At 34.3% G+C, this 23,717-nt stretch overlaps 1 protein-coding gene across 1 annotated transcript in view; it reads left to right on the forward strand.

Annotated features, from left to right (window-relative positions):
- The window catches only part of LOC138708012 (cytochrome c oxidase assembly factor 7B-like), a 73,055-nt gene extending 59,284 nt beyond the window's left edge, over positions 1 to 13,771 (forward strand). Inside the window, exons 4-5 of the mRNA XM_069838121.1 lie at positions 3,298 to 3,630; positions 8,986 to 13,771. Coding sequence (XP_069694222.1) covers positions 3,298 to 3,597 — 300 coding nt within the window. The 3' untranslated portion in view covers positions 3,598 to 3,630; positions 8,986 to 13,771. The remainder of the gene's footprint in view (positions 1 to 3,297; positions 3,631 to 8,985) is intronic.
- Positions 13,772 to 23,717: the final 9,946 nt, after the last annotated feature.

A 23,717-nucleotide genomic window follows, 5' to 3' on the forward strand; every position in this document is an offset into this window, starting at 1 on the left:
GAAAGGGAAAGGGAGAAGATAAATACAGAAGCATAATGCTTTCTCTGTCTCAGGGTATGTAACTGAATTTTGGCTTCCACTCTCTTTCTAACATTTCTCTGCTGTATTAACGATGAGCATCAGCCAGCAGCATGTGTTATGTACACAACGCGATATTGTGCAGCATTTCAAAAATTAAGTTTCTGTGACATTACTAATAGTCATGTGAATATGTTAATATTACAACTGTAAGATATGACAATACTAGTAAATATTATAATAAATATAATTATAGTAATAATAATAATAATAATATAAGTAATAATTATAATAATATAAATAATAGTAATAATACATAATTGCTAAATACTAAATACAAAGTGGTTTTCGTGAATCTGTCTGTCCTCACTCATAGTGCCAAAGTTTTGCAAACCGTTTTATTTTTATTTATGAGTAGACCTCGGATATATAAACTCTAAAAAAGGGACGACTTGGCATCTAAAGTAGGTATTAAAATATTTAAGTAGGCCCTAATGTATATGAAAATATTAAAAAAGTATAGCATAAATCATGAAAATGTTAAAAATGTGTTGATATATATTGCATTTAACGTAGTGAGTAACTATATAACTCTTAGATTACAACGAAATTCATTTATGTGTTTGCAAGAATACTGTAATGCATTTTTATGACGCGATAATTGAAAATAAAGAGTAGGCCTGTCTAACTTGTAAACAAAACATAAAACAAATTAATACGGTATACGTTGAAATATCTTAATAACTTTGAATATAAGAAAATTTATGAAATATTGTTTTCGAATTATTTAGATGATTCGTTTCTACTGAGTTTATTTTACGACACTTTATCAACATCTTAGGTTATTTAGCGTCTGAATGAGATGAAGATGATAATGCCGGTGAAATGAGTCCAGGGTCCAACACCAAAAGTTACCCAGCATTTTCTCGAATCGAACCCGGGCCACCTGGATTCACGGCCAGACACGCTAACTATTACTCCACAGCTGTGGACTTAGGCTATGTTTGTGCATGTATTTCTGAAATGAACTAAAGTAGGCCTATATGAAATTATCTTTCCCTTTCACTGAAAGCTATGATAAATTGAAATGTGTTAAAGTTAAATTATACTGTTAATGAGAAAATACGTCCATTATGTATTGTATCGTTTTTTAAATATATTACAGTTGGTATTTGATATTGGATGAGAGAAAAGTTAAACTCATCAAGAAGGCATTGTTTTGCGAAATGCTAACAAAATTATTTCAGGATACTCAGGTCAAAAATATCTTACCCATTCCACTCTTCAGCTGCCAGTGTCGTTCTTTCTTCTTTTCGGCTTCGTGTGAATGAACCCTGAAACATCTAAGGATGGGAGTTTAGATTCTTACTGAAATAATGGGGTTTGCATTGTGTCAGTAAGCAAGACAGACATTCCAGTAGGTGAAAGATCGAAGAGTGAGTGCTTCGTGTATTGTAAAATTTGAAATATGACTGTCCTTGTGTGATCATCACTTTGTAAATGACAAACTTTTGCAAACGGCATTTAGTGCATTGAGTTGTAACGATGAACTTAAGATAAAGAGGATTTTCCTCCAAAACCTTTTCTTAATCTGGAAACAAAGATCTGCACTATAAGTGATAACACAGTTTAGTATATACAGTTGCGAAGCTTGGGATGATTTTTTGCATTTCTCGTGATAGTTGCTAGCCGCTTGGAGCACTGTGAGTACTAGGAACAATAGACTGTGTCACTGCCATCGTGATGTAATATAGGCAGACCATGTGATTCGCTTAACCCGATCACGGAGGGTGCGGTTTCAACCATATAAATTAGTTGCAATGCATAAAGAGTAACATATATTTTTCTAAAGTGTAGTGTAATTGCATTAATAAAGCTAAAACAATGATTATGAGACACTTCAGACATAATTCACTTGCGAGTTAAGGTGTAATATTATTTTTTGTGTTTAAATTACGTTGCTCGTATGTGTAATACCTGACTTTATTTGGATTAAATATTGCGAAATTCTTGTACATTCATTTATGCACGATTCAATAATTTTCAGTTGCACCGCACGGATATTTTGATATGTTGGAATTATAGGTTATGTTTACTGTACCATTACTTCAATATTCGCATTTATACATTATAGTCAAGCATAAAGTTACGTGTGATAACTTGTAAATGCAGTTTGTCTCTATTTCAGTTGTATTTATTCGTTTTTTACGGTATTCCAATCTTAAGTCTGATTAATGTACTATGTTAGTAGGCTAAACTAGTGCAGAAGTAGTTCCTTTGTACTCATACTCCTTGCATATACGGATGTGACAGGTTAGGTTTGGTTAGTTTTGACTTTTATTATGCCTTGCTTATACGATCACCTGCACCTCCACAAAAAATCTCTTATAAATTCAACGATTTTCACTTCCAAAATCGCAGGAACTACGTCAGCGCTAGTTTCACCACTATATGAATGCTGTCTTATTGGCCTTCAGACACTTGACTATATTGAAATACGGTAACCTCACAGCGCTATTACTAGAGCAACGAGATTTACAAAGTCTCCAATGCCCTGCCATTACATATGTAGGCCTATGTTATATCATATGGAAATTTTAGGTTAATATTTATATTCCTACATTCTCAATTATACATTATAATTAAGCATAATGTCATGTATGATACACCGCACATTCAATTTGTATTTTAATACTGCAATCGAGTACGTACTGAATTATTGTATTTATCTACTTCCTAAGAGACAAAGTAACACAATCGTATGTATACTAATTTCATAGGAGTGGTATGGTAAATTTTCTATCTACAGTTAATCTATGAACTCTTAAATACATCCATTACAACATTGCATTACCACTTTATTTTAAGAATATGAAGTGCATGTAAAGAAATGATCACAAATTACTATCCAAAAATCCTTGTAATTATTTTATAATTTTAAGCTAGTGAAGGCATTTATTTCATTTCAATAATGTAAACAATTATGAGGTTAGGTTAGGCCACTTGTGAACAATCTGGACGAATTGGTTTGTAGGCAGCATATTGTTCTGTGTAGGATGTCCTCATTTTGTTTAAGGGAAAAATGGTAAACCTAATATAAGACAGTTGTAGAGAATAATGGTCTCTATGAGCTAAATATTTGAGTAAGTAATTATTACTATGTTAATTAAAAATAAATTCTTCTAAATCTGTTGAGAAAATGTCTAGTATTCAGAACATAGAAAAATTACTTTAATGAATAAAAATAATCATATTACTCTTTCTTTTCAATGTTTACAGGCGTTGTCTACCCTGAGAATGTGCTGTGAAAAAGATGTGCCAGCTTGCTGCTGGAATCTCGCCAGAATGTACACCAAGGACATGAAGGAAGCAAACTTCCACAAGGATTTCAATATGGCTGCAATATATTTAGATAAAGCATGTCATTTAGGACATTACATGTCTTGCCGATATCTGCAGGCATGGTATACAATGGGATATGGTGTCAAGATTAACAGTAAACGTGCAGAGAAGTATTATGAAATGGCAAAAGACATCGAGGACAAAATGGGAGAAGATTATACTCATAACAGAACTTAATTCTGATGATGAATTCCTCTATTTTTTATTGATGTAAGTAAGCGTTTTATATTCTTTTTGTTTTGAAGATAATTATAAAAATACTTTCTGAGTTGTTGGGTTAAATTTCTGATGGCAGTGGTAGGTGACTGCCTATTCTTGACTAGAATTGTTTGCTTTGTACTGAGCTCAACATGAATAGCTAATAACAGAAACATATTATTTGAGGCATATCAGTAATTTAGATCTAGAATTTTGTGTTAAAATATATTTATATTGTGCTTAAGATTATTAAACGAGTTATATTTTTTCTCATTTTGCAGCTGTGTAAACAGTGAATTAAATAGAAATAGTGCAGAAAAAGCTGTCATCCAAGATATTATTTAAGACGTACCAGTAATTTAGATCTAGAATTTTGTGTTAAAATACTGTATATTTACACCATGTATAAGATTATTAAACAACACACATTTTTTCTATCTTGCAACTGTGTGATCAGTGAATTAAGTAGAAGTAATGCAGAAACAACTGTCATACATTCAACAGGAACTTAATATTGAGTCCAAACATTATACACTTGCAATAAAATTAGAGTTTTCAAATTCTGTTATATCATTAAATCACATTAATGCCAGGCTAAGGTTTGGAATAGTTACGATCAATGAGGTCATATCAACTTTGTCTGAAAACATCAAGTGAGATATAGCTTGAATCTGTCTTTTATTCCAAACAAGGCAGTCAGCAGATGTCATTCTCTTCAGATAAATTTAGCTTCATTAATTAAATCAGTTCAGTTGTGATTGGTTTAACCAGTCAGATCGTGTCATTGTAACTGATCAAGTAAATTTGGTCAATCAGGTCAGATCTTGCTATATTAATGTAACAGATCACTAAGTTTAGTCAGTCATGAGAGCCAGGTCATGTGATGCTAGTGTAACAGACCAGATCAGTTTAATCAGTCATGTCAGATTTTGTCATGCTAGTGTAACAGAGCAGATCAATTTAGTCGGTTATGTCATTCAGATCTAGTCTTGCTAGTGTAACAGTCAGTTTGTATCAACTATGTCTATCAGTTATTTTCATGCACATGTAACAGAATAGGGCAGTTTAATCAGCTTTAGAGAGAGACAAGTGTTACAAAAAAGTCAGATTGTGTAATACTTTTGCTAGTGTAAAAATCAATGTTACATTATGAAAGTCTAACTCTACCATTCCAAGTTACCAAGAATGTATTCTCTCATCCCAGTTTATTAACATTAGTGATGGATAATATCATGATAAATCATATCCAATAGAAAGAAAGATAGCCTAGTAGATGGAGTTTAACATATATCCTGAGGACTTGGGATATGCTGATGATGTCTGTATTATCAGTATCACACCATTTTTCAGACATGCAAGAAAAGTCTCAAAATTGGCAGAAGCATCTAGAGTAGTTTGTTTTAAGGGGGAATGGAATGGATTTTGGGGTCAAAAATTCATTTTTTTGTTTTAATTTGATTCTGAATCTCCAGCATTTTCTGCTTAAAATGGCGTTTGAATTATGTTGATATCTTTACTACATCTATTTTATTTTATTTTTAAAATAATTGCTTGCACAGAAATTCGTCTGCTATCAGTGAATATGGCTGCGGTGCCAGCTGTCAAACGCTGACATAAGTGACTCTCTTTCAATGTTGTTTCAAATGTGCCGCCACTGGCAAGATATTTTATGTTTTGAGAGGATATTTTGTCTGTTGGCTAACAAGTCTTTGCTTGGTCACTATTTTCTCGATCATATCAGTGGCTTTGTCTTTGTTTATGTGTTGTTTTCTAGTTTGTGCACACACGAGTTTTGTTTGAAGTCTTTTTCATAAATAATTGTTATTATTTCTTGTGAAAATGCCTCGACCAAGTAACAGAGTGTTTAAAAAGCGAGTCTATTGGAAGAAAAGGTCTAAACTGAATGGTAGAGAAGCCAGTAGTGATGTATTATCATATCCTATTGTGACTCCTGGGCCATCTAACCTCAAGACCATTCCTGCAACTCCAACCTCTTCTCAGAAAAAACTGAGCCCAGTGAAGGAGAAGTATGATGAAGTTACTAAGGATACTGAACAGTTTGAAATTATAGATTTATCAATTCTGTGTGAGGTTTTTTCAAATAATGTGTTGTGTAAAGGCTGTGCAGCAAGTGGCATGGAACTAATTGCAAATAAACATGTGGGTGTTGCAGCAGAATTAGAATTAGTCTGTAAGTCTTGTAATCATAGTGTATGTATGTTTTTCTTCTTCAACTATGAGTAATTCACAAGATGGGAAAAAGTTGTACAGTTCAAATATAAGGCTAGTTTATGGTCTGCGTTCCATTGGCAGAGGAAAGGCGAGTGGAGACATGTTGTGTGGAATCATGATTTGCCTGCTCCGCCTTCAAAATTTGATGAGTATAATTATATATTGGGGTCTGCAGCTGAAAATATAGCTCTTGAATGTATGAGAGAAGCTGTAGAGGAGGCAGTTTCAGAAAATAATAATATTAGAGACAGTATAGCTCTGGATGGCACATGGCAGAAGCGAGGCCATACGTCTAACAACGGTGTAGTGACAGCTACTAGTGTGGACAGTGGGAAAGTAGTTGATGTGGCAATCATGTCAAAATTCTGTAGTTGTCCAGAAAGATTGAAAATGATACATGAAGAGAAGTGCACTGCAAACTATAGTGGAACAAGTGGTGGAATGAAAGTAGCCGGAGTGAGAAAAATTTTTCAACATTCTGAGGAGTGGTAGAAAGTGTGGTACACAAATTACTTAGGGGATGGTGACTCCAAAGCATACAATGAAGTTAATAAAATGAAACCTTATGGAAATAATGTAAACATTGCAAAATTAGAGTGTGTGGGGCACGTGCAGAAGCGAATGGGGTCCCGTTTTAGAAGATTGAAGACGTCATTGAAGGGGAGTACTTTGAGCGACGGTAAGTCTATAAGTGGCAAGAATAGACTCACAGATTCTGCAATTGACAGACTACAAAATTATTATGGCCTTGCAATAAGGCAGAATGTTGACAGTGTAGAAAACATGAAAAAAGCTGTTTGGGCAGTATATTTTCATACACTGTCAACAAATGAAGAACCAAGTCATGAACTGTGTCCGGCTGGTGCAGACAGTTGGTGTAAATTCAATAAAGGAAAGGTAACAGGAGTTAATTACAATCATCCACACAGTTTGCCTCATGCCATTATGGACGAAATAAAGCCAATTTTCAGAGATTTAGCTCATCCTGATCTTCTGAATAAATGTCTGCATGGCCGGACACAGAATCCCAATGAATGTGTAAATAGTCGCATCCCCAAATCTGTTTTTGTAGGGATAAACACACTCCATTTCGGAGTCTTTGATGCTGTAGCCACATTCAACCAGGGAAATGATACAAAGTGTCAAGTGCTACAGTCATTAGGTTTAGATGTTCGTGAAAACGCGGCAATGTGGCAAATCGACAAGAAAAGGATCCAAAATGCAGAAACCAAGATGTCTCACATCTTCAGAAGGGCCCAACAGCACAGAGGTACTAAAAGAAAGGTAGCAATGGAAAATGAAGAGGATGAAGATGATCCTAGCTATGGTGCAGGCTTGTTTTGATGACAAAACTTTAGAGCTAGTTTTCCGTAAGTTGAAATTTTTTTTTTACAAAGGGAACATTTTCTCAGCTTCTACTCATTGTAGGGAGCTGAAATTTTTAGGATTCATTCATGCATGTGTTCTAAATATGCCAGAACTCTTGTTTCTTAATTTGGTGAGAATTTTAAGCATGTTACTGAGAAGTGTGTGCTGTAAAATGTAGAAAAAAAATTTAACATTACAAAAAAATTTATATCTAATACAATTAACTGAATATTTTAAAAACAATGAATTTAGCAGTAAGCCATGGCATATAGGCATTAGCTGTAAAAATTTCACAATCCTATTCCGAATAGTTTATGAGTAAATGTACCTTATATTTCCTCTAGTTTAACATTATCAAGATAGGGTATTCCATTCCCCCTTAAAATACTTATAAAACCGAGTATTTAAGGATTAATTCTAAATCACAAATCAAGCTGGCAATTCAAAATCAGGAAATTGAAGCATCATTTACTATCTTGGTAGCAAACTGACAAAAGATGGAAGTGTCTTAGGAGATACTAGTAAAAAAATCTGGAGAGGTAAAGTATAAAGAAAGACTAAATAAAAATATTTATCAGCGATGTTAAGTGAGTCCTCTTTTATGTTGCCAAAACTTGGAAATCAAATGTACTCATAAAAAATGTACAGGTTTTTCATTAATCGATGTCTTAGGAAAATTAAAAAAAAAAAATCACTTGTCAGAGAAAAAATGAAACTACTTGTAATCGAAGGCAAGAAACCCATTGAAATTTAGGTTCAAAAGAATAACAGGCAAAGGATAAGCCACATATTAACAAAACCTGATTTTTCAATAGTAAACAAGCCTTGGATTGGAATACTCAGAGATTTCGTGTAAGAGGATGACTTAATATTGTAACTTTAAATTCAAAAACAATAATGTAGTTTTATTCTTCCAACAATAATAATCACTCTCTACAATTTAATTCTACTCCCGTCAACAATGGGATTTGCTCTCCACACAGCAACACAGTATTCGTTATTGCACTCCACAGACGACAATGACAATTTACTTGGATTATTGAGAACAACAATGAACTGTTAATTTTAACTAATGTTCACAAGCACTATTTACAAATCAGAACTATCAGTTCTCAGTTCACAGTTCTTCTAGCTCAGTCACTCGAGTTCACAGTATCTCGAACCCCAGACCTTAGAGACAGTCCACTGAACTTCGAACTCAGGTCCCTCCAACTGCGGTCCACTGCACTCGAACTCAGGTCTTCGGATGCTCACACAGTTGCGGACACACACTCAAGTCGAACTCCGGTACACGAGACTGGCTGGCTTGCTGTCCACTGACTATAACAAGACTGACTTACTTACTGACTGACTGACGTTCACTTGCGTCTTCTCTTTTATAACCAAACCATAGTTTCTGGAGAGTTCGCGATCTCGAATAATCTCGATATCTCCCGTCTCTGCCGCGGTCGCTCTCTCCCCTCTCTCCTTTCCGCCATAGCACATGCCCCAGGAAGCAGATGCGCGCAACCCGCCCAAAACACGGCCGACTTAGCCCTTCCTCCGTCGGTCGTGAGATCGAATCTCACGTGGCCGTCACAATATATTCATGGAAAACAACTGCATACAAAGAAATTGAACCTCAGATTTAATACATTGAGTGAGGTGAAGGTGATGACATCAAATCCTGTTCGATGGCAAACATGGGTTTTACACAGAGAAATAATGGGTATAAACTCCAATGGTCTTTCGTGAAGTATAGACTTCATGTACCTTTCTTTGTTACAGGGGGAAGAGGATCGTCAGTGGAAGTTCTTCCAGCCATTTCCATCAACCAACACATATTTTCGCAATAGCACACAGCCAAAATTAAGTCCTTGTGTGGAGGAGTTATTTGCAGGAAGTCGATCAAAGTCATTACTGAGGATGGAAGCAAACTCCACAGAGTTAGAGGGAATTAGATTTTAACAGTTAGTTTTCACAGAAAACAATTCTCAGTGAACTTAAATGAAAGAAAGTGCAATTGTGGGTGCAATATTTCCGAACTCATGCAGACTGAATATGTTGACTGTGATCCTCATTGCTTTTGTACATTATAATCCTAATCAAATTGCAAGCAATGATGATTTTATTGACTCAGATTTCAAGTGTCTCACTGTAATATGCTGTTTAATTAATTTATTTAGGATAGTATACATTCTCCAAATAGTTATAATAACTGTGAGCTCACTTTTTTGCAACTAATTCGTAGTCATTCGATTAAATTCTTACAGTTTTAATCGTTCAGTTAATAGTCACGTAATTAAATTGTACAGAGTGGGCCATGAGAATATATTCCAGTTTTCATTCTGTTGGTGTTCACAGTTGGATTACGGGAATTGAAGAGAACACATTTCTACAATTCTAGTACTTGTAGTAACAAAGGAAATCTAATCCACAAAATAGTGCAATATTTAGAAATAAAATAAATGTTTATAGAAATGTATCACATAATGTAAAGACTTTCAAATTCTAAGACTAATTCACCTTCACATAGCGATTTACTTACTGGTTCATTGTTGAACCATGTATTTGGAATTTCAATACCCAGAAAATTGCAATCGTATGTAGGTGATGGTGATGATGTTGAAATATTCTAATTATTCTTCTTCCCCTTCTCCTCCAGTGTCACCAGGCTGGTAGTATTTAAACCATTCTCCTTCAAGCAACCTAATACAGTGCTGTTATATTTTTATTTACATTGACTGAGGTGATTCAAATCTGTTATAGAGTTTGGCAGTATGCTAAAGGTACAGTAGTCAGAATCTAAAATTTTGAATCAATATAAGTGCTTTGCAAGACAATTGTGCACTGTTTCGAGTCGAAAAGTTTGTTACTGTTTCTTTTCTTGTTTTATTTATTTTTTTTTTTTTTTCTGATTTTCAATCCATAATGTTTCTGTATTTTTCCTAATTTTATTCTGAGCTATTTCCATTTGTTGCTGTTTACTTTGTCGATCATATATTGTTTTGACTATCGTTTTTAGTGAGGTTAAATGTAGGTTGTTGTTTTTCTTTGTTATCTTGATTCCCTTCTTTGCAAGTTTATCAGCAAGTTCATTTTTTTAATTTAAAAATCTTCTCACTATTCGTTAGCTGCCACAAGGAACAAAGAGTACTTAACCATATAAATGTTTACAAGTTCAGTGAACCATTAATTTTGTTTTGACAATGAAACTCCAAGTACATAGCTGCAAATACATTTTGTGATTGGTGGAAATATACCTAGTTTTAGAGAGAGACAAGTGTTACAAAAAAGTAAAGAATGCTAATGAACTTGGTTTCATTTCGATATATGTGATGCTTCAGGAGAGCAATTGATCCTTTCAATGCAGCTAAAGTTATAATCGGAATAATAGATGTAGGTATTCCAACCCTCTTAAACACATCTTTCATGAAGAGCGTAGCGGTACCTCTTGCTCCAACCAGAAGTCCGATTACTTCAAGCTCTTCTAGCTGGTACTTTTGGAGGTAATATGGAATAGTAGGATTGTAGATATTCTTTTTTTCCTTATCCACTTCTGCTGGCTGTTCCTCATTTGTTTCGAAACGCACAGTGGGATCAATTATGAATCCAGATCTTGTAGATTCCTTGAAAGCTATTATATCTATGCGCCGTGTACTGCGAGTGACGGAGAGACCATGTACTTCTTCAAAGGTGTTGTAATCGGCATCTTTAAGAGCAGTGGCTATAATTGATCATACTTGGTGGTGTCTAGCATACAGTCCTACATGTGAGGAAACCCACTGGAAATTTATTTTCTTATCTAATCTAGTTAACATTTTTATTTTGCCTCTTATGTCTGTTATTGTGGAACTTTATGAGGCATTTTATGAACTTATTTGTATGGTAGATTTTGAGTCCACTAGAAATACTAATTTCTTGAAATCTTTCAATCTATAAATCAGTTTAATAAAGGAGAACTGATTTGCATCTAGTTCGGCATGAAAATTGGTTTTGTGGTCTTCTACTGAAATATAGTGGATGAATAGTCTGTAATATGTTCCAATCCCTGCACCTCCTTTATCAATGCATGAACCATCTTTATAAAGATGTAGTCATTGTTCTTGTGAATATCTCTGGTGGATTATGTTTATATTAATTCGTTTTAAAATTTCTTTATTTCTATTTTCTATCAAGTTTAAATTAAAACTGTAGCTCTGATAATCTAGCGGATTTGTGGTATTGGGTGTTTTACTTACAGATTGATTTCTAAACCTGATAAATATTTTGTACTGTAGTTATTGTTGTAGGCTCAATTTGGGTCTTCCTTGTTATTTGTGCTGTGTTTTTCTTTGTCTGTGGAGTATCGGGCAGACATTATTTGTGGATAAGTTGTGGCTACAGACACTGTATTGTAAATGTTTAGTATGTGTTTAAAGACAGGGACAACAGTAGTTCACAACTTTGATATAAAATGTGAAATGTGAACCTTCACAGAAGTGGTAATATTTTGCTCTGGTACTTGAATTACATATTATGTTACTATATGACAAATTGAAGTGAAAACCTGACTTCAATCTTGAGCGCTAGTTGTTAAAAAGTGAGAAAGAAAGGGGTGAGAGAGAGATATGAGTGCTGTGTTGCTGGATTCGCTGCAACTCATACAGTAAATAAATACACAGGCAAGTATATTTTCTGAAATAATACATTATCATATTCGGTGTAATAATTTGTTTCAGTATAACATGAAGACACACAACACAACTTAGCTACAATGAAATCGTCATCAGGAACATTGAGAATAGCAGGCGTATTGTACCAACAGATCCATTTACACCTTGTCAAACCTGCTAAGACGAAGTATTAGGAGTTGACAAGTTGTTTGCTATGCTAAGATTATGGAAACTTCCCAGTTGACAGCCAAAGTACAGATGAAAAATCTGATATTGTGTCAGTATTGTAGGATGTTCTTTTCTATTGGCTGTGATGTCTAAACACACCCTCTCAGATACTTATGGGGATTGGTGTCTGAAAAGGACGTGAAAAAGAGAAAAGATCAGAAGTTGGCGTATTTTATTAGATGTAGTGACATCTTGGCTGACCACTACATGGATCATCTTCTAAACTCACCCAACCAAATTTAAATTCGTTGTTCCACTTGGCAACAGTTGAATATGAAAGGGCAGAGTCCCCCTGTGTGTTCTGCACATTGGCATGAATTTCATTTTGCTTTCATACCTTTCTTTACGAAATAATTTATCACTGCTCGAATCTCGGTTTTTTTCCATCTTCACAAATCACTACACGGGAACAATAGAGAGGCACCCGCAATACAACTAGTCTACCCAAAGCACCGATGCACCACGTGTTTATTCATGAAGGATGACTATGTGAGAACCGGGTTGCGCTAGTGGTGACCTCTGTTGCTGATTCCGAGAACTTCACAAACAACCCTCATAATGTGTAAAACAAATATAACTTTTCTCATGAATAAAGAATACATCATCGTTTTGTCTGACAGTACTTTTGATTAGCTACCAACCATTTCTATCAAATGTATACCATACATTCGTGTGTTAATGCTTTCAATATTTCTGTGGTTATTTGTATTTTGTCAAATGCTAGTACTCTAACATATAACAGCATGTGTGGTGCTTCCTGAAGGAATTATGTCGCCGAATATGTGGAAAACTGTTAATCATTTCTAAGCTTTTATTAGATTATAAAATAGCATCACACAATGCTGCCAAAATTAATTTTCGAAGTATTAAGACTACAGAGTGTAAATTTCACTTAGGTCAGAGTTGGTTTAGGAAAATTAAAGGAAATAGTACATAAAACATGGAGCTCCGAAACAAAACATCCGAAATTCGAAAAAGGTTAAAAACTTATTTTTTGTTCTTTCCCATTTGCCATTGGAAGTATCAGATGCTTCTGCAGAACTAATATCAGAGGTCCTTTCTGTTAGTCAATGTTTTAAATTTTCTCATTATATTCTGGAAAACTGTATTGAAATCTCAATTTTCCCTCTAAATTATGCACTGAAGCACCATAGTTTCGAATAGTGTGAACTATAGACGCGGCAAAATGTTACCACAATGGACTGCAGCATGAATTTTGTAAGACGTATTCACCTTCTTCAAGATAATAGATGCATTAAAATAAAAACATACACTACATATAAGGTACCGGTACTAAAAATGTGAGAAATAGAAATGGGAAGAATAGTTAAGAAAGAGACCGGACAAACACATATGGAACTATTCATCTTGACTCAGTATGAACAATTGAACAATACACTTCAAACGAGATATCCCGTATACAGTACTTGAAGAGCATAGATTTAAATTTTCATTACAGTGTTGCCATGCAACGAAATGAAAAATATTCGTGCTGGAATAAATAAAAAATTAAAGTGCGACGAAATGCGCAACAACCATATTTTTTTCTTATACTTTTAAGTCAGACACTGTGTATTTCAACCTTCTGCGTTTCTTAGCTAATTCTGTGTACATCATTTTCATTCACAGAAATTTTACAGGGAGAGTTGCCATCATTGTCAAGAGGTTGTTTATTACTGGAAATATATGACTGTTGTAGAGCTTCAACAGCGTTTCCTTTTTTTTTTTTTTTTCTTTTTTCTGAGGGACTCTGGGTGTTTTTATCCCTAAAACCCCCTCGCTGTGCCAGTGCTGTAGTCGTTAACCCGTCAATTTCCAGTGACAGGTTAAAAAATTAATTTCAGTTATTTTCAGTGATATGTGCCATTAAGGGTCCAGATATTCTCTTAAGAAAGGTTTTATTTCGAAATTCCAATATTTATGCCCTTTGGAGGGGTGTCACCTACAGGTGACATGGGAAAATATAGGTAACATTTCAAACCATCTTGTGGTTCAGTTTACAATCATGTTGTCTAACAATGCAGTTGTCTCAAGCTTACCACATAACGTACATAAACAACACAATTACCTTTTTTATATCGTATATAACATAAACATGACTTTTTTGATTTGGAATGTATATACCAGCATTGTGATTGCAGATTAACTTGTGACATTTCTCGCACATGATTCTTGTGCGTTTATTGCAAAGAGCAAATCTTCTCTGGCTACAGTTCTCCTTTACATGATCTTCTGTATCACTGTCACATCCAATGCAAATGGAAATGTAAATACAGGAAGCCATTACTTTTACCCTTTATGGTCAACTCTGAACCTACATTTTCGTTGAATGATCAAATCTACCTAGCAATTATTCAATAAATTGTATTGTATTCCTAGATCAATGCAGGACAATCTAATTGAATCTTTGTTTTTTCTCCTTCTACGGCTGCAGTTCTCACCACTTTACATATAGGGATCACTTCCATTACAATATTAACATGTGCTTTAAGTTTTTCGTCAATTTGTATGAGTTATAATTATAAAGGGAGAATGACATATCAATGTTTACAAAAAGATGGAATGTTTATTCTCTCAATTTAATTAGATGTGTGTAATATTAACAAGATTTCTTGAGGTACCAATATCCATCTAATCATAGAATTCTTTCTAGTCAAAGAAGGTCTTTTTTAACACTGCTATGATTTAGAATAGGCTACAGTACCAGTATATTGGTCACCAAAGAATTACAGTATGTTATGATCATATTTATGTTTATGGCAGATTATGTCTTGGGACATTTTTTGACAAAAGGCCACAACTTTCGTGAGACCAGACAGTTTATTGTGATGAGTGACAGTGACTATCTACCAGAATCGGGTGCTGCAGAACATGGGTGTTTTAGCCAGAGTGAATTAAATGACTTAACGAGGGATCTTGCCCTCCCCCCCTAAAGAGTTAGCTGAGTTGTGAGGTTCTAAAGTGCAATAAAAAAATCTGCTATACCCAGAAACATCATTCTATTGGTACCAACAACGCGAAATAGGTTTTCAATCCTTTTTCTCATACAGAAACGTTTTTGGTTCAATGCCCATTGCCAATTCAGTGATCCTTAAAGAATCATACGCAAATTTGCAACTGCTGTTATTGGGACTGAACTACAGTGAACATAACTGGCAAGTTTGTGATTATTTCAAAGTTCTTACTATGCTGCTGGGTCAACAATCTGGTTTTACTAAATTTCCATGCTTTCTTTGTCTGTGGGATAGCAGGGCACAAGTTGATCACTGGACTATGAAAGACTGGCCACCTCGACAAAGTTTGGAAGTCAGTTGTAAGAAGTTGGTGCACCAAAGCCTTGTGAGTCCTTCTAAATTTGTGCTGTCACCTATCCACATTAAGCTTGGCTTAGTGAAATAGTTTGTAAAGGCTTTAAATAAGGAAGGAGACTGTTTCAAGTATATATGTGAGATATTACCTTTCGTCTCGTTTCTATTACCTTTCGTCTCGTTTCTATTACCTTTCGTCTCGTTTCTATTACCTTTCGTCTCGTTTCTCTTATCTATACTCTAACCACGACGTAAATACCAGATCACTTATCTGTGGCACGCTAAATATACCTCTTCATAGAACATCTTGTTATTCCTCATCTTTTACAATATCCACCTCGCGTCAATGGAATTCCTTGTCACAAAGTATTAGGGGCTGCAAGACAACAAACACCTTTAAGAACAGCTTAAAAGATAACCTTATTAGCATTTCACTCCAATCATACTGATTTAAAATATTACTGACTACACTGTTGCTTTTTTTCTTTAGACATCATCCTGATTGTGCTGCATTTTCAAAATTGTCTCATAATAATCTCTTTCTATTATCTAATATAATTTGAAATATATTAACATTCTGTGTATTTTAGTTTAATTCTGCTACCCAGTTTATTTCAGTGTTTAATTAATAGTTCATAGTATTTTGTTGTTTAATTCGTAAATAACTCTTGTATACATGTAACTCTCATCTAAATCAAATTGTTGAATTCTTTGTAAGTTCATGCATATGTATATACACTTTTTGCTGGTTGTGTGGAAGAGAAGGCCTTACGGCCTTAACTCTGCTAGCTAAAATAAATCATTATTATTATTATTATTATTATTATATTTCCACTACTATCTGAAGAAAATTAAAAGAAGGTATTCATATTTAATGGTCCTGACATAAGAAAACTGATGTCTGATGCACCATTTAAAAAAGCTGTGGATGAATAGGAGAAAGCAGCATGAATTTCTTTCTATGAAGTTGTTTCAAAATTTCTTGGTAACAACAAGGATCCTAATTACCGAATCATTGTGGCTAACATGCTTGAAGCATACAAGGAACTTGGTTGTAACATGAGTATCAAAATTCATTTTCTGTTTTCTCATCTAGATTATTTCCCCGAAAATCTAAGATTATTTAGCAAAGAGCAAGGCGAACAATTCCACAAGAATCTGCAGGAGTTCGAAAGGAGGTACCAGGGACGCTGGAGCATCAGTATGCTTGCTGATTATTGCTGGATGTTAAAGCGTGAAATACATGAAGACAAACATAAAAGAAGGAGGAGCAGGAGGACTTTCTGAATTAAGAAGCAAGTGGTGTAATTTTTTGTGTGATACATTGTGCTAATTTATACAATAATGAAGTAAATAAGACAAAACAAAGTAAAAACACTTTAGTGACATGTATGAACAACCATACACATAATTTCAGGAAGTTATGTTTTCTAAATTTTGTTTTTGCATTTGAAATAAAAAAGTGAATTGAAAAAGTTTGTGACGAAATTCACGTAATTGTACAATGCATTTAAAGTGATTCCGCAAACAAACCTGGCGTGATAGAAGTAAACAGATTGAAAATTCGGATTCAGCACATCGACATTATATAAAATCAGATTATTTACTTTAGGCAACAAACACAAAGTTGAAATTCGTAGACTAGTGATAATTTTTTGTAGAATGGGAGTTTGAGACTCTTGAAATATAGTTCTAATAGCTCTCATTTAAGTATTTTATATATTTGGATTACATTAGGCAAATTACACAAAAAGATTATGCCATATGTTACAATCAGTTGTCTGCATTGTAACACTTGACATTTCTCTCCATTTGTTTGCTACTTCTCTCACTTTGCACATGCATACATTATTCATTTCATCAGAATTAGAAAGATTCTACCATTCCACAACTGAAAACTTTTCTGTGACACTTGTGACGGACAAGATTGGACTTGTGTTTTCCTCAGGATTCTCCCTTTTCTCCACGTTAGACATCAACATCAACCTGTCCAATTTCCATTCCATAGCACTTCCTGATTGCCAGCTGACATTGCACAGAAGCTGATCTAGAGCCGAGTGGTGTTGCCTGCTCAAAACATTAGTTGGTTGGTTTGGATTGAAAATAAACCTAACTGAAGGTCAGCATAATATTTCTCTAAGTGAGATGGACGTAACACTAGGGTTCGCCCTCCCTACTCAAGACAACATAATACAAATGATATTTACCTCGTCCATCTGAAATATTTACTAGCAAATTGTTTACCAACAGTTGAATCTCCTGATGCTTACAATTCCTTTATTTCAGCATAGTAATTATGTTACTGCCTAATGTAATACTTAGGGCCCGGATTTTTCGAAACTGCATATGAGCATATGCAAATGCATATTTTGAGGGTTAGTGCATATTTTGAAGGTTAGTGCATGTTTCGAGATTTATTTAGTTTGTGTATGATCAATTATCTGACATTTCTGAACGAACTGTAAATCTAGTACTGTAATGAATTTGTATGTTGGACATCCCTTGGCACCACAATAGCCTTCCTATTTCAAGTGAAATGTTAACGGAACCATACTTCCAGTCTCACAATACATGCAGGTAGATGGACGTTGCAGACATTTTTCACAAAAGGAATTTCTTACATTCCTTTCTCAATGCAGTACCCTCTCAAAGTTTGTGTCGACAGGACGGCATGTGTTCATCTGTTAACTTATTTTTCATCTACTAATAATTTATGCGGTGTTCTGTGAGATTAAACAAAAAATGCCTAAAGATAAGTCCACTAAACCATTTTTTAATTAAACAGTGGCTTTCAGGCAATAGTGACTATTCAAATGATGGCGATGTAGTGTATTGTCAAGTATGTGAGAAGACTGTGAAATGCGAAAAAAAGTTTCAACTAGAACAGCATTCGAAAACAACTGCACATGTCAGGTCAAAAGAAAAGGGTACTTTTAACTCAGGCGAAATCACGGTCTGAAGTTAGTACATTTTCCGCTGACCTTTGTAAAGCTTTTGTATGCAGCAACATTTCGCTGCATAAATTAAATAATTCACATCTACGATCATTTCTTAAAAAATATTGTCTTAATCAAAGGATACCAGATGAATCCACTCTTAGGAAAAATTATTTACTTTCGCTACATGCTTCTGTCCTGGATTCAATACGGTCTGATTTAGGAGGGAACTGCATACGGATTTCGGTTGATGAATCAACAGATTTGTGTGGCAGATACATAGCGAACTTCATAGTGGGTAAATTATGTCCAGAACAACCCAGCAAACCTCATTTACTTCCATGCAAAGTGTTAGAAAAAACCAACCACAGTACAGTTGCAAAATTTATTAACAATTCCCCGCGACTTCTGTGGCCTACTGAATCCGAGAGTCGTTGTTACAAGGTGTGTGTCTTAATCGCAGATGCAGCTTCATATATGTTAAAAGCTGGTGAGTTCCTTCGAGTATTTTTTCCAAATCTAATCCATGTGACATGCTTAGCACATGGGTTACATCGCATTGCTGAAGAGATACATACTCTCTTTCCATCTGTTAACAAAGTGATTTCAAGCGATAAAAAAGTCTTCCTAAAAGCACCAGCTCGTGTACAGTTGTACAAAGATCGTCTGCCTGACGTTTCTCTTCTGCTGGAACCTATTCTCACAAGATGGGGAACTTGGTTATCTGCAGTGTTGTTCTACCAGGAGAACTTTAATCAAGTGAAAGATGTAGTTACAAGTTTTGATGATAGTTGTACTCCATGTGTTTGTGAAGCAAAGTGCGCATTTGAATGTGAAACTGTATATCAGGATATCAATTTCATCCATGTACATTATTCGTCACTTTCAAAGGCTATTAAGGGTCTAGAAACTTGTAGTGCACCCTACACGAGTCTCTTCAGTTGATTGACAACACAATTCCTTCTTTAAATGCCGTCCCCGGTGAAACTGGGAAAAAAAATTGTAAGTGAACTAAGTGCGGTGTTGGACTCAAACCCAGGACTGAAAAAGATCCAATCAATTAACAAGTACATAAGTGGAATCAGACAATCTTTGCCGGAGGAGTGTTCAGAGCAGTCACTACCAGTGTATAAGTATTGTCCTATCACATTCGTTGACGTGGAACGACCATTTTCAGCTTATAAACTAATTTTGTCCGATAATAGGAAATCTTTAACTCCTGAAAACATTGAGAAGCTCTTGGTAACATACTGTGATTCGTCATTTTGAAGAAATGAAACATGTATATCATTGAGTTAAAAAAAAAAAATAATTCCTTTGGTTAGTGCATATTGTTTTGTTTTTTAGTACATATTTGCATGCATATATGATAGTAATCAAACAATAATAACAGAAAATGCTAAAAAGGCAGAACTCTTAAATTCACACTATGCCAAAGGCTGACTAATAATTCATCATGGCCTAAATATATGAATAAAGAAAAACAATATCTTACAAGTAATTTTCAACTCATTTTTCATTATAATGATATAACAGACAATGCTTTTACCACTGAAGAAATAAACTTGGCAATATCAGAGCTACACAATTCTGCTACAGGAGAGGATGAAATCCATAACAGCATGTTATTAAATTCTTCTAATAAAATTAGGCAAGAAATTCTTCATCTCTTCAATAATATTTGGAAAACAGGCTTTTATCCTAAAACTTGGAAAAATGCAATTGTAATTCCTATTCTCAAACCAGGTAAAGACAAATTGGACCCTAAATCATATAGACCGATATCTTTAACATCCTGCATTTCTAAATTACTGGAATGCATTGGTCACAGAAGATTAACCTGGAGACTTGAAACTTTCAATCTTTTAAGCCCATATCAGTTTGCCTTTAGACCATCATGTGGCTCAACTGAAGCTCTATTATATTTTGCTCAAGAAATTTATAAAGGTTTCACAGAAAAGAGACCACATTAGCTGTAATGATAGTCTTTGAAGCCGCTTTTGATAATACTCCACACAGATCCATTTTATTACAATCTATGAAACTTGGTATCAAAGGTAGAATGCTAAGATTTCTACATTCGTTTCTTAATGAACGAACAATTCAAACCTCAGTAAATAATCATTTATCTTTATCCAAAAAAATTACAGGTGGTATACCCCAAGGTTCTGTTTTAACCCCAAATTTATTTAATATAATGTTACATGACTTACCTGATGTTGTTCCACCTGAGGTAAAAATAAGTATTTATGCAGATGATGTTACAGTATAGGCTACGAACAAAGATCCAAACGAATCATTAAGAGTTATACAAACAGCTGTAAATAATATCAGTAATTGGGCATCCAAATGGAATCTATCTATCTCACAATCAAAAACTGAATATACTGTCTTCACAAGAAGATATAGCCTAAAAAACTATAAACCTCACATTTATTTGAATAATCAAGAAATTCAGTACAATTGGAGGGCCAAATGCAAAAAATGCCTCAGTCCACTTTTTCAGTTTTGTGGCAAATGAGCTTTGAATATTTTGAATGCTTGCACAGTTAACACTTTCCTTTCAAGTAAATTGAATTTGGTTTCTTGAAATAATATCCGACCAATGGTTTTTTTGAGAAAAATTTTTTTCGAAATAATCTAATTTCCACCCAGATATTAACACTTAAAGAAATGGACTTAGGCATTTTTATCCACAAATAATGTTAACTGAATTTTTTTAGACCCTTTGCATAATGTTTTTTTGTGTTATTTCACTTTTACATAGTTTATTATTGTAAATTACATATTTTTGCAGCATAACTAGATTTTAACTATAACTATAAGAGGCTATTTTGTTCAGTTTAATGTTTTGAATTTGTGACACTCAGTATTATTTTTATTTTTTCTTAAATACAGTATTTTTATTATGCTATAACTCATACATTGGCATAAATTACATATTTTAAGGTGCATCACCATGCTCTTTTTCTAACTACAAAGATAATTTGTTACATTTTTTTAAATATTTGATGTTTCGTTATCATGAACTCACCACAATCATTTTACCCTGTTATATATAAAGTTTGTTTCAGTTCTGTAAACTTTTAACACACACTAGATTAAACATATCCACATTTTTAATGCACTCTCACCATCATGATTTTTCCCTTTTACATATTACATATTTTAATATTTTGAACCAAATAGACTGCATGCAATAGATCTAGGCTACATCCTCTTTTTTCGTTCCATATCATCTTGAATTTCCTTGGCCGTTTTTCCTGTGTTTGCCATTATAATTTTGTAGAAATTTTGTTGTTCATATTTTGGCACACATTGTGCAATACATCATTTACTTTTTTCGAATTTATTCAAATGTATTGCCCATCGAAGTAAGGAGAAGGTGTTTCCTTTTCGGTGTCCTCCTACTTTGTACAAAGCAACTTTGTAGAAGGGCCCACCCATGGTTTCCCCTGCTTTGGGTCCATTTCCTTTGGAAAAGTGCACTTTTCTCCATTTGGATATTCCTGGAACAGAAGTTTTCATATCTGTCTCGAAATAGCTTTTATAATCAAGTACCTTTACAACTCGTTCATCAGCGGCGTTTCCATCTGCCCAGTGACTGTGTTCCACGAAAACAACTTCAAATGGATTTTTTGTTCTGCATTTGTTCACCATATTTATAGGACTGTGCACTTTGTCACTTTTTCTCCTACAGCACTCAAATGAATGCAAAATCACGATCGATGCACATCATTGTGTATCCAGAAATTGGGTAAGATACTAAAATATCCTCGAAGATCCTCTTACCAATGAGATTGCCAAGATAGACGAAAAGATTGCGATTCTTTTTTTGGCTATGGCAGTTGTACACGAACAGTTTCAGCATTTTTTAATAATTTTTGTTGTGGTTGAGATAGTCATCAAGGCATGAAATAACTTCAATTGGACCTTTGTGAGCAAAGTGTTTTGAATATTAATACACACACGAAGTACCATATTATGGATACCCAAATTATGTATCCATAATTGCCGCCTGTAATATTCATCTTGGGTATTAGTTACAGGAAGTGTAAGATACTTTTTGGTAATCCATGCATAGAGTTAAGCTCTTTGGATCATTTTTACTGTCTTTAGTTTTTTGAAGAAAACCTCAGCCTGTTTGTGATGCAGCTCTTGCTTTTGTTTGTTTATATTCAAAACATACTTACTTTTCTCAATTTCAGCAGCTCATATATCAACTTCAAATTTTGTACAAACATTGAAAATATCGTTTGTAGGAAGACCAAATGAAATATTATTAAAACCCTCGTTAAAAATCATCCTGAAATATCATAAGATATAGGATATTCTGCTTCTGAAGTTTGGGAATATCTTCTATGAAGTTCAACTAAGTTAAGGTCCGAACTTAGATATTTAAGATGTTTGTTCTCAGATCGGCTATAATGAGATTCCCTAGCTGGAAGATTGTCTATAAATTCCCTAGCTTTTTGCATGGTGTTCTGAGGTGTTCGATTCACATGATTATCGTGCTTTCATCCACAATCTAGGATATCTTTTTCCGGGTGCTGAACTTTAGCCCTCAATCTTTGTCATTCTGTACCATGCATAGCTAGGAATGTCTTCTGACACATAAGTAACTCTATATCGTCTCTAACTATTACGGCTTACGTGGAAACACGTCTGTCATTTCTGTCATCTAGATCTGTATTCCTTCTCTTACGCTTAACGTTTACACTAAGAGTACACCCCTGCAAATGTATATTTTGTTTATTGTGGGAATATAGGTTGTTGAACTTGTCAAAGATATTTTTCTGCTTTTCAGGACTAAGCTCTACTTGACAGTTACATCTACAATTTGGTATTTCACGTTGATATATACATTTTGCACTTACATCACGTTTCTTCTTTTTGTTCCGTACCCATTCTCTCTGATTATGTTTCCTCTTCTTGCCATTTGACTTCAGCATTTCTTATGGCACTTGATATTCGCTCTCTGAAGAAGATATCTCATCATTTGTTAGGTGGATCTCAAATATTTAGATACCATACGCCATTATGTACATTTACTTTAACAAGTTTCTTTGAATTTTTTAAATACACTGAGAACAATCATCTTTAACAAACTATTACAATAATATCCTATAGTCCATAACGATAAATTTTAAAAGTCATATTACTTATTCCAACAAAATTGAATTAGTTAAAGAAATGATAAAATTAAATATAAAACTGAACACTTAAAGCAGCTACACTGCAACTAAGCTATTGAAAAAAATAATGAAATTTTGGACTTAGGCATTTCTTGTTTCTGAAAAGGACTTAGGCATTTTTTGAACAGAAAAACCTGCCTTTCACAAACATAAGCACTGTGTGTATATGGAGAAGGGTACCACTTGGAACACAATTGA

This window comes from Periplaneta americana, chromosome 10, assembly GCF_040183065.1.
Source record: "Periplaneta americana isolate PAMFEO1 chromosome 10, P.americana_PAMFEO1_priV1, whole genome shotgun sequence".
In the NCBI taxonomy this organism is placed as follows: Eukaryota; Metazoa; Arthropoda; class Insecta; order Blattodea; family Blattidae; genus Periplaneta; species Periplaneta americana.